Raw genomic sequence first — 23269 nt, forward strand, 5'->3', positions numbered from 1 at the left:
TCTTCGAAACGAATTCCACTTCGCCATGTTCGATCCGCTCATCTCTACTCCTGACCACTACACTCTGTACTCTGGGATGGAAATCACATACTCCTGACCACTACACTCTATACTCTGGGATGTAAATCACATACTCCTGACCACTACACTCTGTACTCTGGGATGGAAATCACATACTCCTGACCACTACACTCTGTACTCTGGGATGTAAATCACATACTCCTGACCACTACACTCTGCACTCTGGGATGGAAATCACATACTCCTGACCACTACACTCTGTACTCTGGGATGTATATCACACACTCCTGACCACTACACTCTGTACTCTGGGATGGAAATCACATACTCCTGACCACTACACTCTGTACTCTGGGATGGAAATCACATACTCCTGACCACTACACTCTGTACTCTGGGATGTAAATCACATACTCCTGACCACTACACTCTGCACTCTGGGATGGAAATCACATACTCCTGACCACTACACTCTGTACTCTGGGATGTAAATCACATACTCCTGACCACTACACTCTGTACTCTGGGATGTAAATCACATACTCCTGACCACTACACTCTGGGATGTAAATCACATACTCCTGACCACTACACTCTGTACTCTGGGATGGAAATCACATACTCCTGACCACTACATTCTGTACTCTGGGATGTAAATCACATACTCCTGACCACTACACTCTGTGCTCTGGGATGTAAATCACATACTCCTGACCACTGCACTCTGGGATGGAAATCACATACTCCTGACCACTACACTCTGTACTCTGGGAGGTAAATCACATACTCCTGACCACTGCACGTTGTTTGCAGGGCTGTATGAAGTAGTCTCCTGACCCCTGCACTCTGGGCCATTATTCATGGTGAACCAGAAACTGGATGACCTGCAAAGGCTTGTAAAGTGTCTCCTGTGAGAAATGTTTGGCCCCCAAAGATCCCCATCATGGCCCCGACACACACATTTCATTTCACTCAATCAATTCTTTATTATAGTTTTACTTCTAACAAGATTGTAATCATAGAATCAGGAAATAACAAAGGAAGGAATCCGATTGGTCAGGGAGATCCCTTGTCTGGAATGTGGGGGCGGAGTCATTATTATTGGTGTACAATACAATACACAACGTGTTCCATTATTATAACAAAGTATTGTAGAAAAGATCCCAACATGTGACATGGCTGAATGAATGCTGGTCATATTAGTTCATCTATTCTCTAAGTGGGGCGGTATCTATTGGGCCAATCCCTTTTACAAACCACACATAATATTGCCCTTCAAAGTGAAAACAGAAACGATTTGCACAATATCAAAGAGTAGAAATATTTTCCGGTGGATCCCCTCTACCCAGACCCCATATGTAGACATAGAACAACAAGCTGTGTTCCCTCTCGTGCCGCACTCCTCCAACCACCCAAACCCACACAGAAGCCAAGGGAAATAATGAGAGGAAAGTTCCCCCCTAGTTTGGGGCGGAGTTCTCCTTCCCTCCTGTTGGGGGATGGGAGAAGGATGGACTGAAGACAGAGAGACGCTTCGGGGTCACCACTGTTCTGTAGAGCCTTGAAATGAAGGACATTAACTTCAGAAGTTCTTGTTGTCTGTGTAAAGTTCCCCGATAACGAGATCTGGGCTCTCCCGGCTTCTAGCTCTGTAACCCGCTATATCATTATCAGGAAACGCAACTCCGACACCCAAGAAGGGCTGAAGTTGTGTCCTTCATTTCCAGGATCTACTGACCACTCTGCACCCCGACATTTACTGCACTTCATCCATGTCTTTGGGGGCCTCTCATCTCCTTATCAACTGTTTCTTCCATGATGAAGATCAGCCATGGAGTATATCTGAGGTGTATATCAGGGTGTGCTTCTTCCCCACATGAGATCTGGGATGTCCAGCAACATTCATCTAGAAGACATTTCCCGCACTCAAGGCACTAATACACCTCCAGGGTTGTGTGGGACCCCTGATGTACAGGAAGGCAGGACTTCAGTGAGGAACAATTCCCTCACTCAGGACAGGAAAGTGGCTTCTCCCCCATGTGAGATCTCTGATGTCTGGAAAGATGGGACTTCCGTGAAAAACATTTCCCACACACGGGACAGGAAAACGGCTTCTCTCCTGTGTGAAATCGCTGATGTGTGCAAAGATGTGACTTCTGTGAAAAACATTTCCCACACTCAGGACAGGAATATGGCTTATCCCCTGTGTGAGATCTTTGATGTGTGTAAAGACTGGACTTCTGTGAAAAACATTTCCCACACTCAGGACAGGAATATGGCTTCTCCCCTGTGTGAGATCTCTGATGTTTGTAAAGATCGGACTTAATTGAAAAACATTTCCCACACTCAGAACAGGAATATGGCTTCTCCCCTGTGTGAGATCTCTGATGTTTGCAAAGATCAAACTTCATTGAAAAACATTTCCCACACTCAGAACAGGAATATGGCTTCTCCCCTGTGTGAGATCTCTGATGTTTGTAAAGATCGGACTTAATTGAAAAACATTTCCCACACTCAGGACAGGAATATGGCTTCTCCCCTTTGTGAGATCTCTGATGTTTGCAAAGATCGAACTTCAATGAAAAACATTTCCCACACTCAGAAGAGGAATATGGCTTCTCCCCCGTGTGAGATCGCTGATGTTTATGAAGACTGGACCTATCTGAAAAACATTTCCCGCACATAGTACAGGAGAACCTCTTCCCTGTTGGAAGGCTGGCCCGGTCCCGCACAGTCTGAGGTTCCTCAGGATATGAGGAATCCGATGGTCCATCTACACTGGGTGGTGCCAGATGGACATTGGAGGGAGCCGGGTTTTCTCCTGGACTATACTGTGTGATATCCTCATCTTCTACTTTCCAGTCTGGAGACAAAGTGAGACAATCCTCGGAGGTTTTCCTCATCTCCCGGCCATGGACTAAAATACAAAGACAAAGAGGATTACTAGACAGGAGCTGATTGGTTCCCCCAAACCAGGACTCCGCCCACATAAGGCAGCTTGGTCTCTGAGGAGCTTACAATTCCACCCTCAAGGGAACTAGGAAATGGCTCCTCTAATCTCCTACCAGGTCATTTCTTTATTCATGGACCTTAGTCAGAGAGTGAGGAAACAACCAGAACTGACTTTTATAGGAGGGACAGTGATGAGGGGATTATAGGACGAGGGTCCCCACCCCCTCTATCACTCATCGCCATCTTCCCAACACAAGAAGTACTGCACTTCCTTATTTAGTCCATGATTTAGTCATGAAGAACAGGGGGGCTGAGCCCCACCAGAGGTCAGAGAGTGAGGATGGGGGAGAACAACCAAGATGAAGACTGGACTGATACTGAAGACCACCATCATTGGGGTATTGGCTCCTCCCTCATTATCACTATCTGTTTAAGGGTCCAAAGTTGGAGGATGTTATCACATTATTATCACCATGTAAAAGTCTGTGCTCCAATCACATCATCCGATATAAAATGTCCAGCTGGTAGGAAATGGGGGAACAAAAGAGAATCCATATTATGTGTATATATAGAAGTGGGGGGAGGGGAGAGAGCAGAAGTCAGGAATATGGAATGGACAACATAGAATATATAGTGCAGGGGTCAGGAGTATATAATGTACAACATAGAGTATATAGTGCAGGGGTCAGGAGGATGTAATGTACAATATACAGTATATAGTGCAGGGGTCAGGAGTATGTAATGTACAACACAGAGTATATAGTGCTGGGGTCAGGAGTATGTAATGTACAACAGAGTATATAGTGCAGGGGTCAGGAGTATGTAATGTACAACATAGAGTATATAGTGCTGGGGTCAGGAGTATGTAATGTACAACATAGAGTATATAGTGCAGGGGTCAGGAGTATGTAATGTACAACATAGAGTATATAGTGCAGGGCTCAGGAGTATGTAATGTACAACATAGAGTATATAGTGCTGGGGTCAGGAGTATGTAATGTACAACATAGAGTATATAGTGCAGGGGTCAGGAGTATGTAATGTACAACATAGAGTATATAGTGCAGGGGTCAGGAGTATATAATGTACAACAGAGTATATAGTGCAGGGGTGTCTGTGGACGTGGTATACTTGGACAGAGGGGTGATTGATTTGAAGATAGGCTGCACAGGATGAGGGAGTCACCTCACCCCTCTGCCCCTTGTCACCTCCTCACATCTTGATGTGGCCTTTGAAGGCAGACCGTGCAGGATGGGGGGAAGTGACCGCTGCGATGGCCCTCACACCTCTAGGGCCGCATAGCCGAGGAGGGGTGACACACCGCTGAGAGATTCCAGAGTGGGGCCGCCAACCAGTCGATGCGCGCCCCCTGGCAGGTACAGTGTTGGCCCAAGACTTTTCTGTGCTCTGCGCCCACCAGGAGACAAAGGCCCGAGTCAAGGGGGCATGCCACTTTGCCCTGGCAAAGCGGCACTGGGCTGGACATTGCCGGGGCAACTGGGAAGCATCCTGGCTTTTGCCAGGCCAGTGCAGGAACCAGTTATATGTCTTCTATCTCCGCCACTGCTGGACTCGCAAGCCATTTGGAGGTCCGGGTGGGGACTGGACCTCCGAAGTCATTCCTGCTGAGCACTCTGCAGGAGACCCCCCCAAAGGTAAGGACTATTATCCACTGCCACTCTGCAGAATGCTCCAGGGTTGGGAGTACCCGCTGCCCCTCTGCTAAATACTCCAGGGTTGGGAGTATCCGCTTCCTCCCTGCTAATACTCCAGGACTGGGAGTACCCGCTGTTACTCTGCTAATTCTCTGGGCTAGAACTGCTTTGCTGTTGGCCCCACGATACTCTGCCTAATACTCTGGGGCCCGGATTACCCGCTCTGCTGTGTGCTGAGGAGTTTTGCCCTCCCTGCTGTCGCCTGCTGTGAGCCAGGACATCCCTGCCAGAACCATGAGTGTCTGCAAGCCGCCTACCTTCCTGGAAGCCACCTGCTGCAGAGTGCCTGCAAGCCACCTATCGTGAGTGTCCCTAGAAGCCATGAACTGCCCCCTATTGTGCGCTCAGACCGCCCTTGTCATGATCTGCCCCTATTGTGTGCTCAGACCACCCTTGTCATGATCTGCCCCTATTGTGTGCTCAGAACCCCCTTATCATGATCTGCCCCTATTGTGTGCTCAGACCACCCTTGTCATGATCTGCCCCTATTGTGTGCTCAGACCACCCTTGTCATGATCTGCCCCTATTGTGTGCTCAGACTACCCTTGTCATGAACTGCCCCTATTGTATGCTCAGAACCCCCTTGCCATGAACTGACCCTATTGTGTGCTCAGACTGCCCTTGTCATGATCTGCCCCTATTGTGTGCTCAGACCGCCCTTGTCATGAACTGCCCCTATTGTGTGCTCAGACCACCCTTGTCATGAACTGCCCCTATTGTGTGCCCAGACCACCCTTGTCATGAACTGCCCCTATTGTGTGGTCAGACCGCCCTTGTCATGAACCGCCCCTATTGTGTGCTCAGACCGCCCTTGTCATGAACTGCCCCTATTGTGTGCTCAGACCGCCCTTGTCATGAACTGCCCCTATTGTGTGCTCAGACTACCCTTGTCATGAACTGCCCCTATTGTGTGCTCAGACCACCCTTGTCATGAACTGCCCCTATTGTGTGCTCAGACTACCCTTGTCATGAACTGCCCCTATTGTGTGCTCAGACCGCCCTTGTCATGAACTGCCCCTATTGTGTGCTCAGACCGCCCTTGTCATGAACTGCCCCTATTGTGTGCTCAGACCGCCCTTGTCATGAACTGCCCCTATTGTGTGCTCAGACTACCCTTGCTTGAACTGCCCCATTGCGTGCCTGGATTATAGCTACCTGGACTGTCCCCCTGAGTTCTTGAGCCATCGCTACCCAAATCAAGCCCCACAGCCAAAGTCCTGCTGAGTCCCTGTGAGACTGATGTTGTCCCTAGAGAGCTGTGCTGAGGGCTGTGCTGAGGTCAGACACCACAGCCAAGGTCCCACTGAGTCCCCGTTAGCCTTCTTACCATGAGTGTCTCTACAAGCCGCATGTTGCGGAGTGCCTTGAACTGCCCTGATTGAATGCCTTCCATAGTTCAATAAAGCTTTGTATGTTTACCACTGTGGACGTGGTATACTTGGACAGAGGGGTGGGTGTGGACATGGTATGCTTGGACAGAGGGGTAGCGGTGGATGTGGTGTACTTGGACAGAGGGGTGGTGGTGGACGTGGTATACTTGGACAGAGGGGTGGGTGTGGACATGGTATGCTTGGACAGAGGGGTAGCAGTGGATGTGGTGTACTTGGACAGAGGGGTGGCGGTGGACGTGGTATACTTGGACAGAGGGGTGGGTGTGGACATGGTATGCTTGGACAGAGGGGTGGCGGTGGACGTGGTATACTTGGACAGAGGGGTAGCGGTGGATGTGGTATACTTGGACAGAGGGGTGGCGGTGGACGTGGTATACTTGGACAGAGGGGTGGCGGTGGACGTGGTATACTTGGACAGAGGGGTGGCGGGGGACGTGGTATACTTGGACAGAGGGGTGGCGGGGGACGTGGTATACTTGGACAGAGGGGTGGCGGTGGACGTGGTGTACTTGGACAGAAGGATGGCGGTGGACGTGGTATACTTGGACAGAGGGGTGGCGGTGGACGTGGTATACGTGGACAGAGGGGTGGCGGTGGACGTGGTATACTTGGACAGAGGGGTGGCGGTGGACGTGGTACACTTGGACAGAGGGGTGGCGGTGGACGTGGTTCACTTGGACAGAGGGGTGGCGGTGGACGTGGTACACTTGGACAGAGGGGTGGTGGTGGACGTGGTATACTCGGACAGAGGGGTGGCGGTGGACGTGGTATACTTGGACACAGTTCCCCACACACGGCTAATGTGTAAGGTAAAGTCTATGGGCTGGAAAAATCAGAATGTAAATGGATAGAAAACTGGCTAAAAGATCGTATTCAGAGAGTAGTGGTTAATGATTCATACACTGAATGGTCTAGGGGTGTCAGTGGTGTACCCCAAGGTTCAATGTTATTAGTGGGGTACACCAAGGTTCAGTGTTATTAGTGGGGTACCCCAAGGATCAGTGTTATTAGTGGTGTACCCCAAGGTTCAGTGTTAGTGGGGTACCCCAAGGTTCAGTGTTGTTAGTGGGGTATCCCAAGGTTCAGTGTTGTTAGTGGGGTATGTAGCAAATGAGCATACAGAGATGGACGCGGTCATCCATCTTGCTTAGGATCCTCCATCTTGTATCATTTCTATTCCCAAGTCAGCTTCCCTCCAATTCCCCCCCCCCTCTCAGGAATGTGGTGTGTATGATGCCAGAGATCACAGGCACAGTGGGAGAGTTCCAGGGTTATAAATCCCATCCTAGCTGGTGCCTGGATGTCTGTTAGCTTCTCAATCTGAGATATTGTAAAACCATAAACCAGTCCTTCACTGAGCTTCAAAGACTTTCCAGCTAGCTATAAAACGGACTCACATTTATAAATCCCCTTTTCCATATAATTTTATATCTGGAGATATGAAAGACTTACATGAAAACCAGGAATATATTCAGATCGGTCACTTCAATACAAGTTGTCTGATACCTTGCACCCCCTAGTTGGAATCTACAGGAGAGCAGAAAACGATATCTCCTTAACCGTCCCAAGCAGGTATGTCATATTTCATATCTAAACGTTCAGCAGATCATTCTGCATATTAATCTACTAGTGGCTAGGCTGCTACATGCACCGAGGGTAAATTATTGATCATGATATTAATTGGGAGGGATTTTGGTTCTAGCTTGGGTCTCCGCCTGCAACACCCTCCCCAAATGAGGCGATTGGTTCTCTGCTTCAAGGAGACACCCTGCTGAGTTCCTAGAAAGGATGTTATGCTTGGAGCACAAAATTAAGTTGAGTAGGTCGGGTTGAAGTTGAAGAATCCTCCCTTTTAACATCGGAACTAACTTTGGGAGATAAGGCACCCTTTTGGCTCAGGACCTTAAATCTGCGTAACCCAGGACTTTTGGCAAGTACTCTACCTCCCTAAACTTCTTTCTGTTATCTCTTTGCTGTGTTATTGCTCTCTGTATTTATATATATATAAACCTCTATATATCTCTGTCTGCAGTGACCGTGGTATATAGACGATTATCCAATCATCATAGTGTTATAACTGATATTGCCGAGTTTCCTCTTTCTCTGTACAAAAGGAGGTGGTGGCAGTGTGAAGGGTTAATTGTGTAATTAACCTAACCCAGTAACAATCACTCTTTAGGCTGCAGGTACACAGATTGTGGTCCATTAGCTGGAAAATCTTTGTGCAGGGAGCAGCTGGGCGTGGCATTGTTATGCACGTGACAGCGCGGATTTAGATTGGCCAGTCCTTCGGTCACAAGTTTGATGAGAAGGGCTGGGGTCTGACGCCGCGATTGTTACAGGGTACTCCAAGGTTAGAAGGGGGACTCCAAGGTTCAGTGTTAGTGGGGTACCCTGAGGTTCAATATTATTACTGGGGTACCCCAAGGTTCAGTGTTATTAGTGGGGTACCCCAAAGCTCATTCCTAACCTCGGAAACCACTAAGCAACTTATTCCCTCCCTTGTTATATCTCGCCTTGACTATTGTAACTCCCTCCTCATTGGCCGACCTCATCGCAGGCTATCCCCTCTTCAGTCTATCATGAATGCTTCTGCCAGACTCATCCACCTTACTAACTCTCTGCCAATCCCTCCACTGGCCTCCATTCAGTGTCCTCCACTCCTCTCTTCCAATCCCTCTACTGGCCTCCATTCAGTGTCCTCCACCCCTCTCTGCCAATCCCTCCACTGGCCTCCATTCAGTGTCCTCCTCTGTCCTGACATTTGGGGGGATATCTGTACTGTTCTGACATTTGGGGGGATATCTGTACTGTTCTGACATTCGGGGGGATATCTGTCCTGACATTTGGGGGATATCTGTACTGTTCTGACATTTGGGGGGATATCTGTACTGTTCTGACATTCGGGGGGATATCTGTCCTGACATAGGGGGATATCTGTACCGTCCTGACATTTGGGGGATATCTGTACCGTCCTGACATTTGGGGGATATCTGTACCGTCCTGACATTTGGGGGATATCTGTACCGTCCTGACATTTGGGGGATATCTGTACCGTCCTGACATTTGGGGGATATCTGTACCGTTCTGACATTTGGGGGATATCTGTACCGTTCTGACATTTGGGGGATATCTGTACTGTCCTGACATTTGGGGGATATCTGTACCGTCCTGACATTTGGGGGATATCTGTACTGTTCTCACATTCTTGGATCTGAAGAAATGAGATTGGCTGTCAGTACTTCAGGATTAATCAATATTCAGATATCTCCCAGAGTTTGTGAACTCTATAACTTTCCTACAGACTAAATCATAAATACTAATTTGGGTTATTTTCACCAAAGACATGTAGCAGAATACATCTCGGCCTAAATTTATGAAGAACAATTATTTATTTGCAAATGTTTATAACAGAAACAAAGAAAAACACTTTTTTTCCCCAGAATTTTTGGTCTTTTTTTGTTAATTTAGCAAAAAATAAAAACCCCAGCGGTGATTAAATACCACCAAAAGAAAGCTCTAGTTGTGTGAAGAAAAAGATAAAATTTTAGTTTGGGTACAATGTTGTATGACCGCGCAATTGTCATTCAAAGTGTGATAGCGCTGAAACCTGAAAATTGGCCTGGGCAGGAAGGGGGTAAAAGTGCCTGGTATGGAAGGGGTTAGAGGGGTACCCCAAGGTTCAGTGTTATTAATGGGGTACCCCAAGGTTCAGTGTTATTAGTGGTGTACCCCAAGGTTCAGTGTTATTAGTGGGGGACCCCAAAGTTCAGTGTTATTAGTGGGGGACCCCAAGGTTCAGTGTTATTAGTGGGGGACCTCAAGACTCAGTGTTATTAGTGGGGTATCCCAAGGTTCAGTGTTATTAGTGGTGTACCCCAAGGTTCAGTGTTATTAGTGGTGTACCCCAAGGTTCAGTGTTATTAGTGGGGTACCCCAAGGTTCAGTGTTATTAGTGGGGGACCCCAAGGTTCAGTGTTATTAGTGGGGGACCTCAAGACTCAGTGTTATTAGTGGGGTATCCCAAGGTTCAGTGTTATTAGTGGTGTACCCCAAGGTTCAGTGTTATTAGTGGGGTATCCCAAGGTTCAGTGTTATTAGTGGTGTACCCCAAGGTTCAGTGTTATTAGTGGGGTATCCCAAGGTTCAGTGTAATTAGTGGTGTACCCCAAGGTTTAGTGTTATTAGCGGTGTACCCCAAGGTTCAGTGTCGATAGTAGGGTACCCCAAGGTTCAGTGTTATTAGTGGGGTACCCCAAGGCTCAGTGTTATTAGTGGGGTACCCCAGGGTTCAGTGTTATTAGTGGGGTACCCCAGGGTTCAGTGTTGGGACCCTTACTTATTAATATATATATAAACAATATGGGGTGTGAGATTATAAATCCCATTCCAGTCTTTGCAGATGACACCAAGCTGTGCCGGGGAATAACGTCCTTACAGGATGTCTCCAACTTACAAGCCGACCTCAATGCTCTGTGTAATTGGGGGGCTATGGGGCCAATGAGGGCTAATGGTGATAAATGTAAGGCTCTGTACTTGGGGGGGGCTAAGAATACACATGCATCATACATACTAGGGGGGTACAACTGGGGGGTCAATGGTGGTGAAAAATCTGGAAGGAAATGTTGGAGAAGTATCAGGGGGGCAATGGTAGAGAAGGATCGGGGGGGGGGGGTAAAGGGTGGAAAATGATTTGGGGAGTCAATGGTGTATACAGATCTGGTGGGGTCAATGGTAGAGAAGGATCTGGGGGGGTCAATGGTAGAGAAGGATCTGGGGGGGATCAATGGTAGAGAAGTAACTGGGGGGGTCAATGGTAGAGAAGGATCTGGGGGGGATCAATGGTAGAGAAGGATCAGGGGGGGTCAAAGGAGAAAAATCTGGGGGGGATCAATGGTGGAGAAGAATCTGGGGGCAATTGAGGAGAAGGATCTGGAGGGGTAGGGGGGGTAAATGTTGGAGAAGGATTTGGGGGGTCAATGGTGAAGGATCTGGGGGTTCTAGTAGATCACAAGCTTAATAATGGCAGCAATGAAAAGCTGCGGGTTCTAAAGCGAGAAAAATCCTCTCTTGTATTAGGAGAGGTATAGACTCCAGAGAAATATCCCCCCCCTATACAAATCATTAGTAAGACCTCATCTGGAATATGCAGTTCAGTTTTGGCCTCCAATTCACAAAAAGAACATTGGGGAACTGGAGGAAGAACAGAGAAGGGCAACCAAACTGATACGAGGCATGGAGGAGATCAGCTATGAGGAAAGATTAGAGGAACTGAATGTATTCTCTACTGAGAAGAGGAGATTAACGGGGGGATATGATCACCATGTATAATACATAAGGGGGGGATATGATCTCCATGTATAATACATAAGGGGGGGATATGATCTCCATGTATAATACATAAGGGGGGGTATGATCTCCATGTATAATACATAAGGGGGGGATATGATCTCCATGCATAATACATAAGGGGGGATATGATTTCCATGCATAATACATAAGGGGGGATATGATCACCATGTATAATACATAAGGGGGGATATGATCTCCATGTATAATACATAAGGGGGGATATGATCACCATGTATAATACATAAGGGGGGATATGATCTCCATGTATAATACATAAGGGGGGATATGATCTCCATGCATAATACATAAGGGGGGATATGATCTCCATGCATAATACATAAGGGGGGATATGATCACCATGTATAATACATAAGGGGGGATATGATCTCCATGTATAATACATAAGGGGGGATATGATCTCCATGTATAATACATAAGGGGGGATATGATCTCCATGTATAATACATAAGGGGGGGATATGATCTCCATGTATAATACATAAGGGGGGGATATGATCTCCATGTATAATACATAAGGGGGGATATGATCTCCATGTATAATACATAAAGGGGGATATGATCTCCATGTATAATACATAAGGGGGGATATGATCTCCATGTATAATACATAAGGGGGATATGATCTCCATGTAGAATACATAAGGGGGGATATGATCTCCATGTATAATACATAAGGGGGATATGATCTCCATGTATAATACATAAGGGGGGGATATGATCTCCATGTATAATACATAAGGGGGGATATGATCTCCATGTATAATACATAAGGGGGGATATGATCTCCATGTATAATACATAAGGGGGGATATGATCTCCATGTATAATACATAAGGGGGATATGATCTCCATGTATAATACATAAGGGGGGGATATGATCTCCATGTATAATACATAAGGGGGGATATGATCTCCATGTATAATACATAAAGGGGGATATGATCTCCATGTATAATACATAAGGGGGGATATGATCTCCATGTATAATACATAAGGGGGGATATGATCTCCATGTATAATACATAAGGGGGATATGATCTCCATGTATAATACATAAGGGGGATATGATCTCCATGTATAATACATAAGGGGGGATATGATCTCCATGTATAATACATAAGGGGGGATATGATCTCCATGTATAATACATAAGGGGGGATATGATCTCCATGTATAATACATAAGGGGGATATGATCTCCATGTATAATACATAAGGGGGGATATGATCTCCATGTATAATACATAAGGGGGGATATGATCTCCATGTATAATACATAAGGGGGGATATGATCTCCATGTATAATACATAAGGGGGATATGATCTCCATGTATAATACATAAGGGGGGATATGATCTCCATGTATAATACATAGGGGGGATATGATCTCCATGTATAATACATAGGGGGGATATGATCTCCATGTATAATACATAAGGGGGATATGATCTCCTTGTATAATACATAAGGGGGATATGATCTCCATGTATAATACATAAGGGGGGATATGATCACCATGTATAATACATAAGGGGGGATATGATCTCCATGTATAATACATAAGGGGGGATTGCTGTAGGAAAGTCCTGGATTGTTTCTTGGATACACAGAATATAACTGGATATAACATTTATAGGGAAAGTTGATCCAGGGAATATCCGATTGCCTCTCGGGGGGTCAGGAAGGAATTTTTTCCCCTGCAGGAGCAGATTGGATCGTGCTTTGCTGGGTTTTTGCCTTCTGGTGGATCAGCTGTGGGTGTCGGATTATAACTTTTATTTTTAATGGTACAACTAGATGGAATGTCTTTTTTCAGCCAGACTAACTATGTAACTATGTAGGTCCCACACCGCTGCCTCCCATCTCCTGAGACTGCACTCAGTGACTTGGGTCTGAGACACTACAGACATATCCCTCCACCCGGCACAGCCAGCAGATAACAGAGAAGGTCCCCTGGAGGAGTCAGGCACAAGGCAGGAGACCCCAGTCACATGTCCTGGGTGCCTACATTATGCAATGCTTAGAGTAAAAATCCACATTTTGCTGCCAGCTGAACCCCAGAACCTCCATAAATCCAGTCTAGAGACATAAATTGTGTCTGCAGCACAGAGAAGGAAGATTATCCGAGAGAAATCCAGGAATACAGGACGGGGAACACAGCTCAGGAAAGTGACCAGGGGATTACAGGCTGATATCACCCAGTCCCCGCCCTACTCTGGACCAATCAGTGAGCAGTATGGGTGGAGGAATGGATTTAGTGTTCATGACCCACCTGTGCTGATCTCTGTAGGAGTGTCCTCCTCTATAAATGTCCCCGTTATTCCATCCTCCTCCATAGACTGCTGATCATCCCTCACATACGCCTCTTCTTCTTCTGCTTTCACCTCAAATTCTATATCGATTGGATCTCCACTCTAAATCAAGGAAATGAGAGAGAATATCATCTGTAAAATATAAGGTCACATAAATATCCACACATTGTCTCTATGAATCCATGTTCTAGATGATCCATCCCACCAACCTTGTAATGATGAGGGATGGTGTGACATTCCTGTGGGGAATCCAGAGGACGGGGACATCTCTCTGGTGGGTTCCTGGTATTAGGTGGCTCCATCATATCCTTGTGTCCTTCTGAAAACTCCTCCATCACTCCATACTCCTCATCCTCCTCTTTATACTCTTCTTTAACATCAATATTAACATCCCCGAGGATTCCACTCTGAAAGATATAATAAAACATTCATTGTAACAAACATGCTGTGTATAAATCACAACTACCAATAATTGTCATCATCTACCTGATGATGGTGAGGGATGGTGTGACCTTCCTGTGTGGAATCCCGGGAATACAGAGGACGGGGACATCTCTCTGGTGGGTTCCTGTAGCTGGATGACTCCACCATGGTGTCCTGGTACAGATCTTTGTGTTCTCTTAGAAGCTCTGACACCTCCATCCCCCCATCCTCATCCTCCTCCTCTTTTATCTCTTCTTTAACCTCAACTTTAGGATCTCTCAGGTTTCCACTCTGAATATATAATAAAAATGACATCAATGGTAACAATGCAGATAATGTACAGATCCTAATGATACTATCAGTGATTGTTCCTCATCTACCTGATGATGGTGAGGGATGGTGTGACCTTCCTGTGTGGAATCCTGGGAATACAGAGGACGGGGACATCTCTCTGGTGGGTTCCCATGACTGGATCCATCTGTAGGAAACACACACACTGACTGAATCCATTGTTTCTATGTGTTTATCAGATGATGGGGGATCTAGGTGGATCCTCCGTACTGCTCTCTCCTTTACAATAAAGTCTCCTCTTACCCGGTGATGTGAGGGGCGGCTGATTGTCCATCATGACGTCCTTGTAGAGATCCTTGTGTCCTTCTAAATACTCCCACTCCTCCATGGAGAAATAGACAGTGACACCCTGACACCTTATAGGAACCTGACACACACAATGATACAGTCACCATCCAGACACATCCCTTGTCTGTTACTGGAGAATGTCCCAGAATTCCCGGCACCGCTCACCTCTCCTGTCAGCAGCTCAGTGATCTCTCTGGTGACTTCTAGAATCTTCTTCTTCTTTCTCTCTTCTATCAGGGAGGGAGGTGGAGGCAATGTGATGTCATATGATCTCCAGACTTCACAGGAGGAAAACTCTACATCTGAACACAAATAGTCACATCAAATGATATTCCCAGAATCCTCCTCACCTCTCCATTCAGGTCTCCATTTTATTAAAGCCCCACTTCAGGCTGAGGTATAATTCCCCCCCATAGGACCCCCACACTACGCAGGGTATAGGCTTGTTGCAGCATTCTGATGTCATTACATACAACACAGGACCAACAGTCCCACTTTACATGTGAGGATACCAAGGGGCCCCACATCCTAAGAGCATCAGAAAAAAAAGCCAGATGGAGGAACATTGGGAGGAGAAGCTGTGAGGTCAGTGTGATGTCATAGGATTCTCTGACTCTGGTTGGAGGGACATTGGGAGGAGGAGCTGTGAGGTCAGTGCGATGTCATAGGATTCTCTGACTCTGGATGGAGGGACATTGGGGGAGGAGCTGTGAGGTCAGTGTGATGTCATAGGACATATAGACTCTGGATGGAGGGACATTTGGATGGGGAGATTTGAGGGGTCCTCTATATGAGGCTCCCGTACAAACCAAATCATTGTTCCTGGGTGCGTCCTACCTCTCCTAAACTGAAGAGTGACCTTTGACCTTTACCATCCAGAAATCTGTCCGGAATCAGTGGAAGTAAGCTGTCATGTGATCAGGTGACATGCGGAGGAACGGAGTGTAAATAGCAGACAATTGTCTCCAGAGCCCCTAATGGTGGGGATGGATTTGGTGGCGTGCTGGTGCCAAGTTTCCTCCCCCCAGGGTCACTGCAGGTGTGGAGAAAAGCTGTGTAAGAGGATATGGAGGAGAGATGAGGAGGAGATCCAGGAATCAGGAGAAAGGTCAGGGCAAGCAACAGACGAGAATATTGCTCAGCCAATGGGAGATGATCTCAGCATGACTTCCATCATGAAGGAGATGAGGGGGAGGGGAGGAAGTCACTGAAGGTGACCATAGATCCATGGAAATTCAGCTGGTTCAGCAGGGATCGCTCACATTTCCATCCATGTGTGGCCACTGCCGGATAAAAGCCACTCCCCCAGCGGCTGCAGCCAATAGCTTCAGTGCTGATCTGTGTATTCTGAGAGTGGAGGAACCCCCCATTGTCAGAATACAAGAGTGCAGCGGGGAGGATTCCCCCATCCACCTCCAATGTGTGGATGGGGGGATCGCTTCTATTTCCTTCCATGACCTTTTTGTCCACTCACCCAGACCCAGTGGTCGGAAAGGTGGTGGGGTTGGTTTGCTTCTATCCCCACTCAGCACCTTTCAATTCCTCCCTAACCCTCCCTCTCTATCCTTCTCTTCTTTCCAGACTCACTGCATCCGGCTGTTTTCTCCCATTTCTCTGAGGATTGCAGTGATCTATCGGCCTCCTGGACCCGTGTCCCACTTTCTTGATGATTTCTCCTCCTGGCTACCCTACTTTCTCTCCTCTGAACTACCCACTATTATCATCAGAGATTTTAACATCCCCATTAATGTCGACAACCCGGCTACATCCCAACTCTTCAACATAACCTCATCTTTTTCCTTAATGCAGTGGACACGGTCCTCCGCTCACTCTGATGGGAATACATTGGACCTTGTTTTCTCCCGTCTTTGCACTCCCTACAACCTCACAAACACCCCCTTTCCTCTCTCTGATCACAATCTCATCACCTTCACAGTCTCCTCGTCTTCAAACACCTATCCCTCCAAGCAGCAAACAATTACCTGCAGAAACCTTCACAACTTGAACCCGGCTCCTTTCCACTCTGCAACTGACCAACTCTATGACAGAATCTCTCCCCTGTCCTGCCCTGACCTGGCCACTGCTGTCTACAACAGTTCACTTTCATCCACATTAGACTCACTTGCTCCTCTAACAACACAAAGCATCAGGCCCCAACCATTACATCCGCGGGCAGACTGATGACACCAGAAATCTTAGGAGACATAGTCGTGCGCTGGAGCGATTGTGGCGTAAAACCAAATCCCAGCAAGCATTCACCCGATATAAATCTGCTTTCTTCACATACAATTCCTCCCTCCATGCTGCCAAACAAGACGACTTTGTCACTCTTATTAATACCTTGTCATCCAGTCCTTGTCGTCTCTTCTCTACTTTTAACTCTCTACTTTTTCCACCTCCACCCAGTACGTCACTCACTGCTCATGAGATTGCAAATCATTTCAAAAACAAGATTGATGCAATTCGTAGGGGCGTCGCCACTGCACAGACATCCATCCCACTTAGCATACCTTATACTAAACCTTCCTCAACACTTTCCTCTTCTGACCTTCTACTACCGAAGAGGTCACTAATGTTTTCTCAGAAGCCCGTCTCACTACCTGCCCCCTGGATCCTGTCCCCTCACAACTACTACGGTCACCCTCTTCTTCCATCCTATGCTCCCTCACTCACATCTTCAATCTTTCCCTCTCTAATGGTGCCTTCCCCTCCCCTCTAAAGCATGCACACATCACTCCCATACTTAAAAAGCCCTCACTGGACCCCACCAACCTGAACAACTTAAGACCCATCTCCCTGCTGCCATTTACCTCTAAACTCCTAGAACGCTTAGTCTACAATCACCTGAGCTCCCACCTCACCGACAACAACCTTCTTCACCCTTTACAGTCTGGCTTTCACTCACTACACTCCACTGAAACTGCCCTACTAAACCTCACTAATGATCTACTAACTGCTAAAACCAATGGCCACTACTCCGTACTCATCCAAACCAATGGCCACTACTCCGTACTCATCCCAACCAATGGCCTCTACTCCGGACTCACCCCAACCAATGGCCACTACTCCATACTAATCCCAACCAATGGCCACTACTCCGTACTCATCCCAACCAATGGCTACTACTCCGTACTCATCCCAACCAATGGTCACTACTCCATACTTATCCCAACCAATGACCACTACTGCATTCTCATCCCAACCGATGGCCACTACTCCGTACTCATCCCAACCAATGGCCACTACTCCGTACTCATCCCAACCAATGGTCACTACTCCGTACTCATCCCAACCAATGACCACTACTCCGTACTCATCCCAACCAATGGCCATTACTCCGTACTATTCCCAACCAATGACCACTACTCCGTTCTCATCCCAACCAATGGCCACTACTCCGTACTCATCCCAACCAATGGCCACTACTCCGTACTCATCCCAACCAATGGCGACTACTCCGTACTCTTACTACTTAACCTCTCTGCGGCTTTTGATACTGTTTACCATCCCCTCCTCCTCAAAAAACTCCACTCTCTTGGCCTCCGAGACTCTGCTCTCTCCTGGTTCTCCTCCTACCTATCACAGCGCTTCATCAGCATTACCTATAATGCTGCCACCTCTCCCTCACTTCCTATTTCTGTAGAGGTCCCTCAAGGCTCTGTCCTTAGACCCCTTCTCTTCTCCATCTACACCTCCTCCCTTGGTCACTTGATAAACTCCCATGGCTTTAAGTACCATCTCTGTGCTGATGACACACAAATCTATCTTTCTACCCCTTACCTCGCCCCTTCAGTCTCCTCCTCACCTCACCCCTTCAGTCTCCTCCTCACCTCGCCCCTTCAGTCTCCTCCTCACCTCACCCCTTCAGTCTCCTCCTCACCTCACCCCTTCAGTCTCCTCCTCACCTCACCCCTTCAGTCTCCTCCTCACCTCACCCCTTCAGTCTCATCTCGCATTACTAACCTACTAAGTGACATATCAGCATGGATGTCACTCCACTTCCACAAACTCAATCTTTCCAAAACTGTGCTCTTAGTATTCCCCCAGCCCGTGCCCCCTCCCCTGACTTCTCCATCAAGATCAATAACACAATCATCAGTCCCTCCCCTCATGCCAGGGTACTAGGTGTAATCCTAGACTCCCATGTGTCCTTTCAGCCCAGATCCAATCACTGTCCAAATCTTGTAGATTTCACCTCCCCAACATCTCCAAGATACGCCCGTTCCTAACCTCGGAAACCACTAAGCAACTTATTCACTCCCTTGTTATATCTCACCTTGACTATTGTAACTCCCTCCTCATTGGCCGACCTCATCGCAGGCTATCCCCTCTTCAGTCTATTATGAATGCTGCTGCCAGACTCATCCACCTTACTAACCGTTCTGTATCTGCCACCCCTCTCTGCCAATCCCTCCACTGGCCTCCATTCAGTGTCCTCCACCCCTCTCTGCCAATACCTCCACTGGCCTCCATTCAGTGTCCTCCACCCCTCTCTGCCAATCCCTCCACTGGCCTCCACTCAATGTTCTCCAGCCCTCTCTGCCAATCCCTCCAGTGGCCTCCATTCAGTGTCCTCCACCCCTCTCTGACAATCCCTCCACTGGCCTCCACTCAGTGTTCTCCAGCCCTCTCTGCCAATCCCTCCAGTGACCTCCATTCAGTGTTCTCCATCCCTCTCTGCCAATCCCTCCTCTGACCTCCACTCAGTGTTCTCAATCCCTCTCTGCCAATCCCTCCACTGGCCTCCACTCAGTGTCCTCCACCCCTCTCTGCCAATCCCTCCACTGGCCTCCACTCAGTGTCCTCCATCCCTCTCTGCAAATCCTTCCACTGGCCTCCATTCAGTGTCCTCCACCCCTCTCTGCCATTGAATCCACTGGCTTCCAGTTGCCCAATGGATAAAATGCAAAACATTAACAATAACATATAAAGCCATTTATAACTCCGCCCCAAATTACATCACCAATCTTGTCTCTAAATATCACCCAAACCGTACTCTCCTCTCCTCGCTCTCCTCTCCTGCTAGAGAGCAGACCTTCTGCTCTCTAGCTCCCTTGTCTCCTCTTCCCATGCTCATCTCCAGGACTTCTCCCATCCTCTGGAACTCTCTACCCCAATTTATCAGACTATCGCCTACTCTGCTCACTTTTAGGTGATGTCTAAAAATCTATCGTTTCAGGGAAGCCTATCCTGCCCTCAGCTAATACTGGAATCTTCTACTCCTCCTACCAGTCCATCCCCCACAGTTACTACCTTTTGTAGCACTAGCCCCTCCCTCCTAGATTGTAAGCTCCCAGGATCAGGGCCCTCCTATCCCTCTTGTATTGAACTGTATTGTTGCTGTATTGTCTCCCGTTATATTGTAAAGTGCTGAGCAAACTGTTGGCGCCATAAATCCTGTATAATAATAATAATATTTTTTTCTCTCATCCCGCTGGCTGAACGATAAAACTGAACCATGTAGGCCGGCTTTGGGAGCAAATATATTATCATCAACTCCTCCCCCTGAAGGGGTTAATCTGGGTTCCCACACTATATATGTGTGTATCATCATCTGCTGGAGATAAAAGACATCACAGTGACTATGGAGGAAGAGGACGGACATGACTATGGAGGAAGAGGACGGACGTGACTATGGAGGAAGAGGATGGACATGACTATGGAAGAAGAGGATGGACATGGCTATGGAGGAAGAGGACAGACATGGCTATGGAGGAAGAGGATGGACATGACTATGGAGGAAGAGGATGGACATGATAAGGGGTTACTGGGTGTAAATAGTAAATACCATCTTATTACCTCCTCTGCTGCTACTTCCACCGATGTCTCTTTTTCTTTGTGCCACACGGAACTTTGTCTTTATTTCAGGTCACTTCCTGCCTGTACCTGACATCACTTCCTGTCTGTACCTGACAGCACTTCCTGTCTGTACCTGACATCACTTCTTATCTGTCTTCCATAGAGACTTCCTGTCTGGGTAGAAGTGAGATCCCCACCTTGTGGAGCTCAGAGGAACTGCAGCCCCGAGAAGCGTCCGGTAGTGTAGATCTCATTTGCTACCATAAGTTTTTGAAGATTGAAGAAAAAAAACAAAAGAAATGTTTCTATTTTTTTTTATATTTCAAAACCTTTTGAGAAAAAATGAGATCTGCAAAATACTCCCCATGCCTCTTTTTAAATTCCTTGGGGTGTCTACTTTCCAGAAAGGGGTCATTTGGGGGGGGTTTGGTGCTATCCTGGCATGTCAGAGCCTCCGAAACTGTGATAGGTAGTGAGGAAGTGTAATGAGGAAGTTACGCACCTTCAGGCTTTCAAAGTGGTCATTGGATTTCAGGCTCCTGTATGTGGCTAGGCTCCCAAAAAGTCTCACACATGTGGTACCTCCATACTTGGTAGAAGTAGCAGAATGTATTTTGGGGTGTAATTCTATATATACCCATGGCTTGTGTGAGAAACATATAATTTAAATGACAACTTTGTGTAAAAAACGTTTTTGTAATTTTCCAGAAACTTGTGGAAATAAAAAAAATCTTCCATGGACTCAATATGCCTCTCAGCAGATAGCTTAGGGTGTCTACTTTCTGAAAAGGGGTCATTTGGGGGTGTTTGTACTATCCTGGTATTTTATCACCTCAAGAAATGTGATGGGCAGTCAGAAAGTAAAAGCTGTGTAAATTCCATTATCTCTCCCATAGTTTGTAGACGATATAACTATCACACAAAGCAATCAATATACACTTATTGGGATTATTTTTAACCAAAGACATGTAGCAGAATATTTTAGTATTTTTTAATATTTTTATGACAGAAATGAGAAAATTTTATTTTTTTCAAAACTTTTTTTTTCAAAATTTTTTTTGTTTATAGCACCAAAAATAAATATTGCACAGGTGATCAAATACCACGGAAAGAAAGCTCAAAAGGACGTAAATTTCATTTATGTACCGTATTGCATGACCGCGCAATTGTCCATTAAACTAGCGCAGTGCTGTATAGCAAAAAATGGTGTAAATTGCAGTATTTATACCATAGTTTGTAGACGCTATAACTATCACACAAAGCAATCAATATACACTTACTGGGATTTTTCACTAAAAACATGGAGAATACATTTTGGGCTAAATTTATGACTAACTTTGAGTTTACTATATATTTTTTATAGCTGAAAGTAAACAATTTTGTTTTTCTTCAAAATTTTAAGTATTTTTTTGTTTATAGCGCGAAAAATAAAAAGCGCACAGGTGATCAAATACCACCAAAAGAAAGCTCTATTTGTGTGAAAAAAGGATGTGGGTGCAGCATTGCATGACCGCGCAATTATCAGTGGAATTAGTGCAGCACCGAATATCAAAAAGAGGCGTGGTCAGGAAGGGGGTAAATACTTTGGAGGGCAAGGGGTTAATCATGTCCAGCAAAAAAAATATTAAAATTTCGTCATAAATTTCGTCCAGAATGTATTCTGCTCCGTGTCTTTGCTAAAAATAAAATCCCAATCCGTGTAAATGAATCGTTTTCTGTGAAAGTTGCAGCGTCTACAAATGGCGGGATAGATACTGGAATTGTATTCTTTACTAGTGTGATAGATATTTTGGGCCTACAATAATTTTTACCATCATTGTGAACTTGTTTTTTTTTTTAAAGAAATATTTATTGGGTTTTATGTCAATAAAAAAAAAGAAAACATCAAGTCATTTGGGTGTTACAAACAGAGAGAACAGATGACATTAATGACTGGATAGACATTGCAGATGATGTACATAGAGCATTGCTGGGTTCTGTCCTCCAATGTGTGTTGCAGTGAGGAGACCGGGATCACATCAACATCTATACATCTCCACTATACATCCTACAAATGTACAAAAGGGACATAAAAGAAAGACAAAGGAATAGGAATACAGAAGAGGGCTTAAGAAGGGGGAAGAAGGGAGGGATGGGTTGGAAGGAAGGGGGGAGGGGGGAGAGGAAGGGAGAAGAGGGGAGGGGGAGAAGGGAGGGCGGAAAGAAAAGAAGGGAGCTAGAAAGGAAATAAAAAGGAATCCCGATCTCTACCATGTGGGATTATAGAGGGATAAATAGAGACATGTATAGCCAATCCCTGCTCCTCATCCCTCCACACCCGCCCCATATACAGTCCAGGCGTGGCAGTCCCGGGAGTGCAGCTGTAGCTGTGTGAAGCCTGAATGTCCCAGTAGGAGGAGTTCTGCCCGCAGTGTGAGCTGCACTCCTGGAGGACCCTGTTCCAGTCTATGCTGCACCACCCCCAGCTTCATGATTGGCCTTCCTCTGCCTCATTGTCTGATATCAATTGTCCGTGTATTGCTACATGTTGGGGATTTCTGCTACAAATCTGAACTAGGAATAGTGAAAGGGAGAAAGGATGGCGCTCTACTTCCTGCTCTCTGTGCTTTCCATCCCCCATCAACCAATCACAATGTGTCTACAATC

At 46.5% G+C, this 23269-nt stretch overlaps 1 protein-coding gene and 1 pseudogene across 1 annotated transcript; both read right to left on the bottom strand.

Moving 5' to 3' along the window:
- LOC149460620 (uncharacterized) overlaps nt 1-23269 on the bottom strand; it is a 67989-nt pseudogene that overhangs the window by 43216 nt on the left and 1504 nt on the right.
- LOC149460621 (uncharacterized) lies at nt 13590-23094 on the bottom strand. Its single transcript, XM_089679447.1, has 4 exons — nt 22954-23094; nt 14249-14476; nt 13972-14169; nt 13590-13864 (listed from the first exon to the last, which is right to left on the bottom strand). The coding sequence occupies exons 1-4, from the start codon at nt 23092-23094 to the stop codon at nt 13712-13714; spliced, it is 720 nt and encodes a 239-aa protein (XP_089535573.1). The 3' UTR covers nt 13590-13711.

The sequence above is a fragment of the Staurois parvus genome, unplaced genomic scaffold (assembly GCF_062004578.1).
Source record: "Staurois parvus isolate SC_StPar_1 unplaced genomic scaffold, SC_StPar_1.0 ptg000224l, whole genome shotgun sequence".
In the NCBI taxonomy this organism is placed as follows: Eukaryota; Metazoa; Chordata; class Amphibia; order Anura; family Ranidae; genus Staurois; species Staurois parvus.